This window comes from Thrips palmi, unplaced genomic scaffold, assembly GCF_012932325.1.
Source record: "Thrips palmi isolate BJ-2018 unplaced genomic scaffold, TpBJ-2018v1 HiC_scaffold_2, whole genome shotgun sequence".
Classification (NCBI taxonomy): Eukaryota; Metazoa; Arthropoda; class Insecta; order Thysanoptera; family Thripidae; genus Thrips; species Thrips palmi.
The window spans coordinates 6,120,331-6,133,440 of record NW_023144629.1 but is presented as its reverse complement, the minus strand read 5'-3'; the positions used below and the strand labels follow the sequence as shown (position 1 = coordinate 6,133,440).

The following is a 13,110-nucleotide window of genomic DNA, read 5'->3' as shown; positions in this document are numbered from 1 at the left end:
AATTCCTTTCCTTGTTGCATTCTTTTTTTATCGACGATTTTTGTGTCCGGCCGGTTTGGCACTGCGACTTAGAAGGCAGCATGAGAGAGGAGCCAGCGTCTTCGAACGCCGCTAAGAATCGATAGAGATTGAACGGCGCCATTTTGTGCGTTGAGCGTCGGGGCGTCGGGTCGTTGCGTCGAGTGCTTTTCATGTTATGACAGAATCCCAGTTCCCGGATTGATTGAGCGGTTTTCCATCGAAGTGCGAAGGCGGACTTAGGTTGATAAGGTACGCCCTGTGCGGGGCAGCTGTTCGTTACGTCCTGTTCCCATTTTCTGCGATTCTTTGGTCTTGTTTCTACGCCCTCCGTGCAAGGCGTCCCCCCTGCATTGTCTGTTTGTTTTCTATTTTCAAGTTTACAAACTTTCCTCTTTCAGTTTACCCTCGAATTTTGTCATTTTTCTCGCATAGTTCTTAGTCGGAGTCGTGATTCATTGATTCTAGGTTTTGTGGGTTGCTCCTACTTATTTGTTTTCTCAAGTTCCTGTCTATTTAAGTTTTTTTCCAAATTTTCTGTGTATTCTCCTGCAAACTACTACTTAGACTAGCTTTCATGATGTTAATTCATTCATTCTTTTCTGCACACTTGTTAATTCACTGATCTTTTTTTTTCAGACTGATCTCCGAGCGGCTACCAAACATGGGTTCCTCTCAGCAATTCTCGTTGCGCTGGAACAATTATTTGCGCCATATAACCAGTGCTTTTGACTCATTAAGATCAGATTTAGACCTTGTTGATGTGACATTGAGTTGTGAAGGTAAAAAAATTAAGGCCCATAAAATGCTGTTATCAGCATGTAGCACTTATTTCAAAGATTTATTTAAGGTGAGTACTGTCTACCGAGATCAGTGTAGTTTCTGTACACTGTTAAGTGCTTAAAGTAACCCTTTTATTTAAACTTGGACATTTTTCTTTTGCAGGAGAACCCATGCCAACACCCTGTGATAATTTTTCGTAATGTTAAGTTTGCCGATTTGGAGGCATTGATAGACTTTATTTATCAAGGTGAAGTTAATGTTGTTCAAGAACAGTTAGCATCTTTTCTTACTACAGCTGAATTGTTAGCTGTTCAAGGACTGACAGATGGTGCTGGACAAGACCTAGCTGAAACTTTAAACGTATGTATCATGTCACTTAAATCTAGATCAGCCACTTTTGAGGCACAACTGATGGTTAATTTTGATTTCTCACAGGAAGAAAATATAGACTCTAATGTCGACACCATTAGTGAAGAGGCTCTACCTGTAGAAAATAAGCGCACTAGCAGTAATACAAATAGTCATTTGTTTACTCCACCAAATCAAAATCCTTCCTCACCGCCCCTGAAGCGCAAGAAGTGGAGTGCACCTGTTCAGCCAAACAGCAATCTAAAAAGAACAGACATCACTGAACCTAGAAGGCTACCTCAACCTAGTTCAAGCAATAATACAGTAGATTTAATACCTGTCATGTCACAAGTCAAAGTAGAAATGCCTGAATTTTTGGACGCCGAATCTGGTCAAATTAATTATAATAATGCGGAGCAAGAAGAAAACACATTAGAAGAATTAGACAACTTAGAACACAGTATTCCTTCGGCATCTGCCGGTAAAGAAGAGGCAATGGATGTATTTGGTGCTGGTGCAGGTGATGGAGGAGAATTAACTGGAGAACCAATGACACCTGCCGAACTAAGTAAGACTATTTGTCTTGAAACCGAACCATTTAATTTTGTGTCAGTCCTCGTTACTTACTATCAATTTTATTTTTGTTTTCAACCAGGTCAAGTCCTGGGCAAAGCTGGTCCATCAAGTGAAGGCTCACAGGATTCCTTGCAGGGTGAGTTTTAAGTAAACTTTCTTGAACTTCTGAGGAACAACAGCACTCCACCCAATTTTGTAATGGCAGTTTCTTTTTAACTTCACTTGTATTATGCCAATTTATGTCAAATGTTCCTGTGTCCTTTGACGTTGTCAGGGTCACACATCAATCAAAAGATTTTGTCCAAAAGCCATTACTTGTTACAGTGGGATACTGCTTTTCCTCGACTAGGAAAGTCAGATAGTTAAATCAGATATTTGAAAAAATCTTATTACAGAACTTTTGATAAAATCATACTGCTGTGGTTTAACTGTCTGGCTCATCTAGTTTTATCAATAAGTTCAAAAATGCAGGCTCTAATAGACCTGTAGGTTACTTGCAGCTCATTTTAAAACTTCAATTTAAGAAAGAAAAAAAAAACTCTTGATATTTTATGAACTGGTTCAGGCTCTGGTTCTAACAATATCTTAACTGTCAAATTCATAGATAAATTTGCACTTCTAAATTGATGAATATAATTGAAGTGAGCTTATTTATCTCCCCCATTTCTGAGAACGGGCTTCAGATTGAGCAAAGCTTTCTTCAGTGGTTCTCTCCTTCATATTTTATTCTTGTGAAATTTTGCTGTTGAAATTGTGGAATTGCACCATCAGCAATATTGCTACCATGTATTGGCTATCACGTGTCTAGATATGTTCCCATTGTAGCGGATGTGGTGGTGGTGGTCACTCTTGTCTGAGAAGGTTGGATTTCAATGCACTAGAGACGTGCTTCTTGTAGATGTCTTTGGCTCTTCGGTTTTCTGGTTGTCAGCTTCTATTTTCTCCTACCCACTGCTTTGGTCCAACACAACACAACTGATCCTGCTTTGGCAAGGAATGAGTTTATGAGGTTATTATCATCGGCTATCATTTTTTGTAAAACTATTTTGGGCTATTCAAAACTTTTATGAAGAAGATTAAAAGTGCTGCTATCAACTGTACTAAAGAAAATATTTTGAAGGTGAGTCTTCAACTATACTCAATGTAAACCAGCATTTTCATACATGCTTCCCAAGTCGTCCAATTATGCTAAATGTGAAGGCTGTTTTGTTATTGAGACCAAGAAATAAGTTTTGAATATTTTAAAATTTTTTATACAATATGTCAATAACATGTATGCCTTTGGAAGAAAACTTTCGCTTGTTGCTAGTGGTTTTGGGCAATATTTATTGAAACTTAAAAGGCAGCATGAATTTTGCACTCTGGAAACACAGGCATTTGCAGATCCTTAAATTCTTAAGTAGAAAATAGTTGAATAAATATTTTGAACATCCCTTGAAAATTTCTTGAGCAAAGATACCACACCATCAGTATTAATTTTGATCTAAATTGGGTGAGCATAATAATTTTGACTGGTTTGTTCCCATCCTCTACATTGGGGAGATATCTCCACACAGGTTTGGCAAGGGAGTAAATTCAATTTACATAGTGGTAACTGTGGCCCCCCTCAAAATTCTAATAGTGTTTTAAAATGAGACTTTATCTGTGGGTACCAGGCTCTGTGAGCTAACTTTGCCCCAAAACCGATGGATTGAATTTAGGGTTAAACTCCCGAATTTTGAAACTTATCCTGAGGAAGATCCAGATCTTATGCTTGAATGTTTAGTTAGGGTATCTTATATCTTACATGTCAATACTTTATTCACTGATTAATTATGTGAACTACTTGCTTAGGTGGCGGTCAACATGCCGGGCCTGGGCCGCAATCCTCTAAGCCCCATCAGTTCGGCTTTACCTGTGAAATATGCGGGAAATCCTTCAAACACCGCAACTCTAGATACAACCACATGCCTACCCATTACGGAGTGACAAAATGTCCCGTCTGCCATATTGTCCTTGGTCAACGAAGTAACATGAAGCGGCACCTGAGACATGTACACAATATAGATTTATAGACTTAAGTCAGTCAGATAATAGTAGTGGAATGTGCATTAATATTTGTTGTGACTGATAGCACATGTCAAAAAGACTTTCAATGGCATTGCCATCTAGTCAGAGCTTATTTAGTATCAGACAAAAGGGTAAAAAAAAAAATTGTGTTTTTACTTTTTCTGATTCTGTCTGTGATGTTCTGTTCAGTGTGTTCCTATTACGTAAAACTGATTGTTTTTCACTCATAGTTAGATCATTCTCTTGCTGTTGTTTGGCACGGTCATGGTCTGTTTGTAATATCCAGCAGATGGTTTGGCTCCGAAATGGTGACCAACACCTGTGCTGTAGGAATGTTCAGCCGCAACGCTGCAAGTTAAACTCTAGATCTTGGCACCTGTAACTCGGCGTCCTGTAATTTGTGCCCCCTAATAAACGCCCACTTGAGTTAGTCTCTGCTGTAGAATCTCTTGGCTTTGGCACTCTTCTCCGACTCAGAAGGCGACCCCTTTCGCTGCAACCAGCACGCGTCGCGTACCAGTGTACCAGTACGCCGCCCCCTAGCGCCGTGCACCCCACCCCCTCTCCGGCCCTTAGGGGAGGGCCCTGAAATCCAGCCGGTCTCAGACAGTGCTCGGTGCCCGGCCCCAGCCCCGGCCGGGCGCGGCTCGGAGCCCAGCGAGGCCAGCGTTGTCTAAGTCTTGCCCTCCCTTGGTTTCCCAGGTCCCCCAGGACCCCGCGTGCGGCCGCGGGGGCGCGGCGGGCCGCGGTGGGTCCGCCCCCCGATGCGACCCCCGGCCCGGCCCCTGTCCAGGAGGCCGATCTCGCTGCTGGACGCGAAGCAGGCCCACAACCTGACCAAGGCCGACGGCCACGGCAAAACGTGCCTGCAGTGCCGGCGGAAGGGGCGCGTCACGCAGCGCGGCTCGTACGTCCAGACGCGCTTCAAGTGCCTCGAGTGCGACGTGACCTTGTGCCGCAAGAACTGCTTCTACGAGTTCCACAAGGAGCGGGGGCTGCCCGCCATGCCCTTCCCCTACCTCGCCGTCGCCTCCGTCGCCTCCGTCGCCGCCATGGCCCACTTGCCGTCCTGAGCACTGTAGGACCTCGTCGACGACTGCCGGGGCGCCTCGCTCGCGCCGCGGGATGCGCGCTGGACGTGCGGTTCAAAACGGAATAGAGCCGTTTTGTTTTCAAGTTTTCCACAATCTTTGTCGCGTCTTAGGCCGCATGCACGATGGAGCTGGCAGGGATGTGTGTGTGTGTCACTGAGGGGCGGGCGGTGCTGGCGGTGGTGGAAACCCGGTATACGGGCCTTTTGTTTGCCGTCCTTGTGGGGAAGCTCACGCGTCTGTTCGCTGCACTCCTCTCCTCACAGTGGTCCCGCTCTGCAGTCACTCTTTTTGTGCAAACAATTCTTTGATATTCCTGGCGCAAGCTGCGCAAGCCAGGTAAAGCCCTGCTCGGTCACGAAGTTTCGTTTGGGAGTTAAATTGGCAGTATTGAAATACCTCCTTTCATTTCATTAATTTATTTTTGTTTGTTATAATTTTTTTTGAATTATTAAAGTTATGAAATTGGTAAATGCAGAGCTTTGGAGGGCGAAGGGTGTGCAAGGGTGTGACCCTGTCTTGTATGACGCAGCTCGCAAGCTCCGCCCGACTCCTCTCGTGGCCCTGCAGTCCCTGCAGTCGGCCCCCGGCCCGCGGCCGTCGCCGAGGCCGTCGTCGAAGCGGCCGAGCCAACGCGCCGCGCCGCGCGACGCCCGCGACCCCCTGAGCCTCGACGGCGGCGACAGGCAGGCGACGCAGTCGCGGCGGGCGGCCTGGCCCGTCCCGCCCCTGCTGAGCCACGTCTGCGCCGCGTGCGGCAAGGGCTTCGCGCACCGCGTGTCGCTGACGCAGCACCGGAAGACGCACGAGGGCTCCACCACGTGCCCCGTCTGCGGCAAGGTGCTGAACCGCAAGCACGACATGAAAATCCACCTGGCGCTCATGCACGGCCAGCAGGCCAACAGCGGCGTCTGACGAGCAGCACGCTGCCGGGCTCGCGCGTAGTTCAGGATGTCCGGGACGGTGTCCGGGGCCAGCAGGACGAGGGCCTTGTCGGCGGAGCGCGGCGCTGGCGCCACCACGACGGAGCACGGCGATGGCCTTGGCGATGGCCGAGCACGGCGGAGCAGTGAGCCGCTTTACTAAGGCCTTGTTGTGTTCCACAGCGCCAGTGCCCGGCCCGCCCAGCTGGCAGTACCCCCGAAGCCAGATGAGCCAGATCGGGATGGTGCCGCCCATGCCCATGCTGGCCATGGCGCAGACCTCGCCGAGCCGCGCCGTGCCCCAGAAGCTGGCCGGCCGCCAGCGCTACTCCTGCCAGTTCTGCGAGAAGACGTTCGCGCACCGCATCTCGGTGGCGCTGCACATGAGCTGCCACCAGGGCAAGACGGTGTGCCCCATCTGCCACAAGGTGTTCAGCCGCGCCTACAACCTCAAGCTGCACCTCAACACCGTGCACAACGACGACAGGCTGCAGGCGGCGCACCAGGCCGGCCAGCAGGCCGCGCAGCAGGAAAAGAGGGAATACTTTCCTTGAAATGGAGAGTTTTTCAAATACGTTTTTCCGCTTGAAAGTATATTGTTCCATTGGTCAGTTGTTAAGGTTGTTATAGAAGAATTCGACTTTTATCAACCCATTGTTCATAGAGTTTTTTTTTCAGTTCTTTTTCTTGTCAATTTGTGGAACATATTTTTGTAACTGCAGTTCCATACCCCTTTCCTAGCCGTAATTTTGGCCAGTCTGCACTTGACCTCATGTCACCACACTCTCATTTAACTTGTGAGTGTTGTGGAGCAGTCATGTCACCCTGATCACTAGCCCTAGTTTTGTACAGTAGTCTAGTTTTCGTCAGTATTACTATTTGTTATAGTTGGTGCAGTATGGCACCCCGCATGACGACGTGTTTTGTCCAACGATTTATATTTTGATTGTGAATAAAATTTTCTTTTGATTTACACTGCTGGTTGTGATTCAACATCTGCCACCACCACCACACACATCCGCTGGTGAAACAAACTTTTTCTTATCGCTGAACGAACCGAGACAAACCTCTGAGGATTTGCTTTTGATCTGGCCTCCCCCGGCCTGGGCGTCCTGCTCGCCTCCACCGAGAGTTCTCTCTCTCTCTCTTGGGGGTGGAAGTGGAAGACCCCGCCGACGTCATGGACGTCATGTCACTGACGGCATTGCCTGTCCTGCCTCCAGCGCTGCAGTGGGTGGCCACGGAACTGCCCCTCGGACCCAGCGCCGCCCGCCCCGGCCAAGGCCACGGACAAGGCCACGGCCACGGCCGCCTCGGTCAAGGCCGTCTGGGTCAAGGTCGCCTCGGCCTCGCGACGGCACGGACCGGACTCGGGGGCGGACCCTTTGTGTGCGACACGTGCGGCCGCTCCTTTAACCGCAACGACTCGCTAGCACACCACAAGACGATCCACAAGGGGAAGACCAAGTGCCCCGTGTGCAATGTGCTGTTCACGCGCAAGTACACCATGAAGTGCCACCTGTTCACCGCGCACGGCATCAAGTGAAGCGGAGAGGTAAAGCCGCCAACCGCGCCAGTCTCTCTATCATTCTTTTCACTTTGTACGGCCGTTTCAATTTTCTTACTTTTTTTTGTGACTAAAGAAAATCAGTTGTTGAAAGTCGTGCCATATTGTCAGTCAGACTTTTTGTACTGAGGTTCTGTTTGAAGTGGGTTGTCAGCCCTTCACCAAAGTTGTATGTGACTGGGATGTGCAGCGAACGCCATCCGCTACTTTGTAAACCTGTCGCCCTGCCACGCCAGTATTTGAACTTAACAATAAACAACGTTGGTACTGTTGCCGGGTCCTTCCTTGAGCATGTCCCACTGATGTGTCTTTCTCTTCTTGTCTCTAATCGAGGCCCTTTCTCAGAACGAGTGACTTAGACCGTTGGTTGAAACGGACATAGCCTGGTTTTGGTTTTCCAGCGCAGCCATGCGAGGGCCTGGACGGGGATGTGGTTCCAGTGTGGTTCCGGGCTGCATGGCGGCGTTGGCGGCGTTGTGACGTGGACGCGTGATGTTGCAGTGCCCGAGGCGGACGGGGCCGCACAACTCCCTTGGTCCCAGCCCCTCCTGCAGCCCCTGCAGCCCCTGCAGGCCGTGCCGGCGCGGCGCCAGCCCTCGGCCCAGTCCGCGGCCCAGCCCGACCTGCCGCACACGTGCGACCTCTGCGGCAAGAGCTTCCGCATCCGCGACTCGCTGTACAAGCACCGCAACGTGCACCGCGGCAACACCACCTGCCCCATCTGCCGCGTGGTGCTGAACCGCAAGACCTACCTGCGCCGCCACCTGGTGGCCGTGCACGGCGTCGACCTGTCCGGCAAGGTGTCGTGCCCCGTCTGCCAGGAGGAGCTGGGGCCCGGGGAGCGGCTGGAGGACCACGTGCTGGCCGTGCACGCTGAGCTGCCGGGGCCCTAGGCCGCCCCAGGCGCCGCAGCCACGAGAACTCGCAACTTCCCTCCGAGCGGCTGTGGAGCCCTTAGCGCGTGATGCGGCATGGTGGTGGTGGGGGGCAGGGCCACTGCCTCAGGGGGCGTCTGTATGTCCCGTGGACCGTCCAACACCTTGCTCGGTGAACGCCACTGTGAAACTGTCGGCCCGGCCCTCCTAGGCCCTCCGTGGTACACGCCATGTTCTTGTGAGCGCGCCCTGTTCTGGACATGTTGTCCACGGTTCTTATAGACGACCCCCTGTCCGCAGGTTGGCCCGCGGGGCACGTCCAGGCCTTGGTGCAGGCCGTGGTGGACGATGGCCACGATGGCACTCCGAAGCCGTACCCGTGTGACGAGTGTAGCAAGTCGTTCAACCACTCGAGCTCCCTGGCCAAGCACAAGTATGTGCACCGTGGCGCCACCGAGTGCCCCATCTGCCACGCCGTCCTCAGCAGCATCTTCTACCTCAAGCAGCACCTGGGCGCGCTGCACGGCATGGAGGGCTCCTAGCGGCGGCCCTGGAGGCGGCCCTGGAGGCCCCCCGACCGCGTCCTCCTCTTACTTGTTGACTGTACACCGACTTTGTGTTCGCCTTGCAATAAACGAGTGTGTTAACTACCCCCGCTGGCCTAACCGAGTTCCCTCTGGTTCCCCCTCCCTCCCCTCCGCCCACAGACGCGCAGGGCATGCCGTACGCTCACCCCACCGCCTTGTGTTGGCAGACTCCTCGTCGTGGTGCTGGACGGAGTCGTTCCCGCCTCCGATGCCGCCGCCGAGGCCGCCGCCACTCGTTGGGGCGGCGCGGCCCGCACCAAGGCCCGCACAGCCCCGGGCAGGTTCGACAGGTGGCGCGGCCGGCGCGGCGCCCGGCGCGGCAGTGAGCCCCTTGGGCCGCAAGCGCCACCACTGCGCCGTGTGCGGCAAGGGCTTCAACTACCACGGCTCGCTCCTCAAGCACCGCAGCGTGCACCGCGGCACGTCGCGCTGCCCCATCTGCAACCAGGTGTTCAACCGCACGTCGTACATCAAGCACCACCTGCTGACGGTGCACGAGGTGCCGCCCACCCAGCTGTCCATGTACTACCCGCCCGCCGCCCGCGCCGCCGGCGCCGCCGCCTCGGCCTCCGTCTTGACCTGAATAAACCGATTCACTGCTACAATGCCGTTTGTTTTGCTGTGTTTCCCCCGCCGCCTCCACCGAGGCCTCCACCCACCACCCGCTCGGCGCCCTCCGCCTGGTTTCCTGCCTTCGGCCGCTCATTGCCTGCCTGGTGTTGCAGACGGGACGCTGACGCGGCTGCCGGGGCTGCCGCGGCTGACGGGGCACCGCAACGCGGAGGGGCTGTTCGAGTGCCTGCTGTGCGGCAAGACGTTCCGGGTGCGCCGCTCGCTGCGCCAGCACATCAGCGTGCACAAGGGCGCCACGCGCTGCCCAGTGTGCCTGACCGTGCTCAGCAGGCGCGCCCACCTGTACCGCCACCTGGCCGCCGTGCACAACATGCAGCCCGAGCAGTCCTAGGCCGGCCTCACTCTCAACCAATTGCCCCGTCACTCTGTCTCCCTCGCACCCCTGCGGGAGGCCCCACGAGTGCGACAGAGACGGAGCGATCCTTCGGCGTCGGCAGGGCCTTGGCAGGGCGTGCTGATTCGCCTACCGAACAAAGTGGCCGCACATCCCCTTGGACGACGTGCGTGGGATGACAAGAAGATTAAGGCGCTTGCCCCCCTGCCGGACTCCGGCGATGGCTAAAGGAACTTATTTTGTGTATTGACGGGGAGTCGTTTTTGCGAATACTCCGTGCCATTTTCGTTCAGGTAGTGTAGCCTTCTCCCGAGAGATGGCACTACAGTCAGGTACTTCCAAAAAATAAAAGGATCCTAGTTCTGGGTGGAAATCCCTATACCTGCCGTGCATTCTGGCCGGTGACGGACAGCGCGGTGCGTTTTGGCAGTGTCGATGGCCAGACAGTGCGGCGCGGCCGGTGCAGCCCGGGCCGCGCCGTGCGCTCGAACAGATGTCATTGTCCGTCTCTGTCTCACCCGCGCAGTGCAAGCGAGACGGCCGAGGCGAGGCATGGAGGGGGAAGCAGCGGCCGACTGGCGAGGCGCGCGGCTCACTGTGGAGTCCGATGCGCTCCAGTTTCCAAATTTAAAATTTGAATGTTGCAACTGAGTGGTGGCGGTTGGGTACCAACAATTTCCTTTTTCTTTTACGATCATTTTGACACCAGTTCAACATCGATTTGAAATCGGGGATAAAATTTCTCCTACGGCCTTCTGCTCCTCTTATCAGACTCTGACGATGAAACGTGTCACCCCTTTCCCCTCGCGTCGTCCTTCTCGCCAAATTGTGGCCAGCGTGACGCGTTCAAGTCGCGAGGGACTCGTTGGTGGACTGGCTGGATCGGAGTCCGAGCAGGCCCGGCACCTCAGCCGGCGCGCTCCAGGTCATCGTCTGCAGCTCCGGCTTACCGCGGGGGGAGAGGGGGAGGGGGAAGGCGGCGAAGACAATGCCCGGCTACAGGCGAGCTGTCTGTCATAAATGTGTCGCGCCGCACCGGCCGGCCTGCACCGAGTTCGGATACCTGCCACCGCGCCACTGTCCAGAGCCCCGCCAAACGACCGCCAACTTCAAAATGGGTTGAAGGGGGAAAAAACAGTGCTTTACTTGTGCAACTCACCCTCAAAAAGTATCAATGATAGAACAAATCTGAAGGTAGATTTGTGTAGGGGAAAGACGTGCGCATTCAGTGTGACCCCTTGCGGAATGAAATTCCGAGATCATGTCTCTCAAATCTGGAGTACAACTTTGAACCAATTTGTGCCCAACTTTGACCACCTATTTGGACTACAAGGAGTGTAGGCACGAACCTCGGAGGGGTCACACTGAATAGGCGCTCATTTTTACTGCACGAATATGTAATTGGTTTTGATCCACGTATCGTACTTTTGACGGGTGAGCTGCACGAAGTTTGGACATTTCAGGGTTCAATAACTTTGTTCAAATTTGAACTAGCGTCATAAAAATTTGAGAGGAGCATCATAACTGTGTTCCCAACATGTGTTTCAAATTTGAGCCTAATCCGTTAACTTAAATTTAGGGGGGCAATCGCCTTAAATGGACTTTGAGTCATTCTGTGCGTTTCTTCGCCTACGGGGCGGCGTCCGAAGTCGGCCCCCTCGCTCGCGGCGGAGCGTAGCGCCTTACAGACGCGGGGTAGGCCAGCCCGCTCGACTCGCGCGTCCGGCGGGCGGGCCCACCCTCCGTCCGTAAGGCGCTAGGCCCGCTGGCCCGCTGGCGCGTTTGATCGCCATCTCTCTCTTTATCTCTTTGTCGTGGTCGTTGTTGTTTTCGTCTCTCCTCTCGATTACCTTAGTGCCAATTGGTCACCTTCGACGTGTGGCGTTTATCATACCATTGTCGACATGTCTGTCGGTTTGTCTTTCAAAGTTCTGTATGTCACGTGGATCTCATAGTGTACGATTTACTGTACTGTGTAAGAACTCCAAAGAATTGAATTATTTTATTTATGGATAAGTTCCATTTGACTAACTTGTAAAGAATTTTCCACCATTCCTCCATGATTCCTCATTCTAGTGGTTTTATCTCATAACTAGTCTCTTTTATTAATCATGTTATTGTGTATTTCTGTGTCAACTTCTATTTTTTACTATGATAATTTTGTCAGGATATTTTTTTAGTCATTCCAACTAGTGTTTGGTTGAAGATGTCAGTATTATCTTATTTGTCTCTCTTTATCTCAAAAATATATGAAGTAATTGGTATTTATCTGCACTGGCTTTTAGTGGTTTCTTTTTCTGAGAAGATGAACCAAATTGCATCAAGACAAGCTCAATTTTTTTATTTTCTTCACCTCCATACAGAACAACAGTTTCAGCTTGACTCAAAGAATCTTCTGAAAGGCAATCAGAATTGTTGTCTACGGTACTGACTGTGTGCTTCGTCTTGCAGGGCTGACCAGAAGGTTCACCTGCAACGTTTGTGGCAAGACTTTCTCCCGTGAGGACTCTTTATCTTCTCACCGCAACGTCCACAAAGGAACAACACAGTGCCCCATCTGCAACGTGGTGTTGAGTCGCACCGGCCACCTCAAGCGACACTTGCACATGGTCCACGGAGACACCTCCAGCCTTCGACCCGCTCGTCTTTAAGGGCCAACTCCTTGTCAACTTTTTAAGAACGTCTTGTTTTTGTTTTGAATAAAATATTCTAAACCATCAACAACTCCTTCCTGACGCTGTACCTTCAATTTTTTTGGTTGCTTTTTAGTCTGTGTGAAAAAAGCCTTTGCTCCATTATTCGAGAGCAATTCGTTTACGTTGTAGTTGAAAAAATTTCTTCAGCAGCATGTGACAGTCTTGCCCTCGACAGTGTTCTCACCGGTGCCTTGTGCTTGCAGAGGGCGCGGGCGGCGCGGCCGGTCCCAAGAAGTACGTGTGCAACGTGTGCTCCAAGTCCTTCTCCCGCGAAAACTCGCTGTCGTCGCACCGCAGCGTCCACAAGGGCGCGACGCAGTGCCCGGTGTGCTTCACCGTGCTGAGCCGCACCGGCCACCTCAAGCGCCACATGGCGGCGGTGCACGGCATCCTCCCCAACGCCGCCAGCTGACGTCACCGTCGCCGTCCTCCAAGGAAGAGTTTTTTTTTTAAATAAATTTCAATTTTAAAAAAAATCAAAGTTGTGTTGTTGTGTTTTCCCTGAGATTAATCCTGTACATACATAGACATGAGGAAGAGACTATTTAAACCTAGGTGAAAAATAAAAACATTATTCACACCAACATTCCATTTCCACCAATTTTTTTTTCAAATACCAAATTTGCCCAA

At 51.9% G+C, this 13,110-nt stretch overlaps 1 protein-coding gene across 11 annotated transcripts; it reads left to right on the top strand.

Annotated features, from left to right (window-relative positions):
- Positions 1 to 106: 106 nt before the first annotated feature.
- Positions 107 to 12,907, top strand: LOC117646692 (broad-complex core protein isoforms 1/2/3/4/5-like). 11 transcript variants are annotated; one of them, XR_004587795.1, is made up of 7 exons: positions 107 to 270; positions 658 to 868; positions 964 to 1,161; positions 1,237 to 1,717; positions 1,805 to 1,861; positions 7,857 to 8,451; positions 8,531 to 8,666. XR_004587795.1 is itself a non-coding variant. In XM_034387802.1 (7 exons), exons 2-6 carry the CDS (start codon positions 683 to 685, stop codon positions 7,332 to 7,334), a joined length of 1,245 nt encoding a protein of 414 aa, XP_034243693.1. In that variant the 5' UTR covers positions 111 to 270; positions 658 to 682; the 3' UTR covers positions 7,335 to 7,343; positions 12,684 to 12,708. The 11 variants fall into 11 exon arrangements, 10 of the variants coding, with proteins under 10 accessions (XP_034243688.1, XP_034243691.1, XP_034243693.1 ...); XM_034387802.1 differs by lacking the exons at positions 7,857 to 8,451; positions 8,531 to 8,666 and adding exons at positions 7,012 to 7,343; positions 12,684 to 12,708 and having other exon boundaries at positions 111 to 270; XM_034387801.1 differs by lacking the exon at positions 7,857 to 8,451 and adding an exon at positions 7,012 to 7,343 and having other exon boundaries at positions 111 to 270; positions 8,531 to 8,634.
- Positions 12,908 to 13,110: the final 203 nt, after the last annotated feature.

Coding starts and splice junctions, on each gene's coding strand:
- LOC117646692 (XM_034387797.1), top strand. CDS start 683: ATGGGTTCCTCTCAGCAATTCTCGTTGCGCTGGAACAATTATTTGCGC. Junction 1,162..1,236: donor ACCTAGCTGAAACTTTAAAC/GTATGTATCATG, acceptor GATTTCTCACAG/GAAGAAAATATAGACTCTAA. Junction 1,718..1,804: donor AATGACACCTGCCGAACTAA/GTAAGACTATTT, acceptor GTTTTCAACCAG/GTCAAGTCCTGGGCAAAGCT.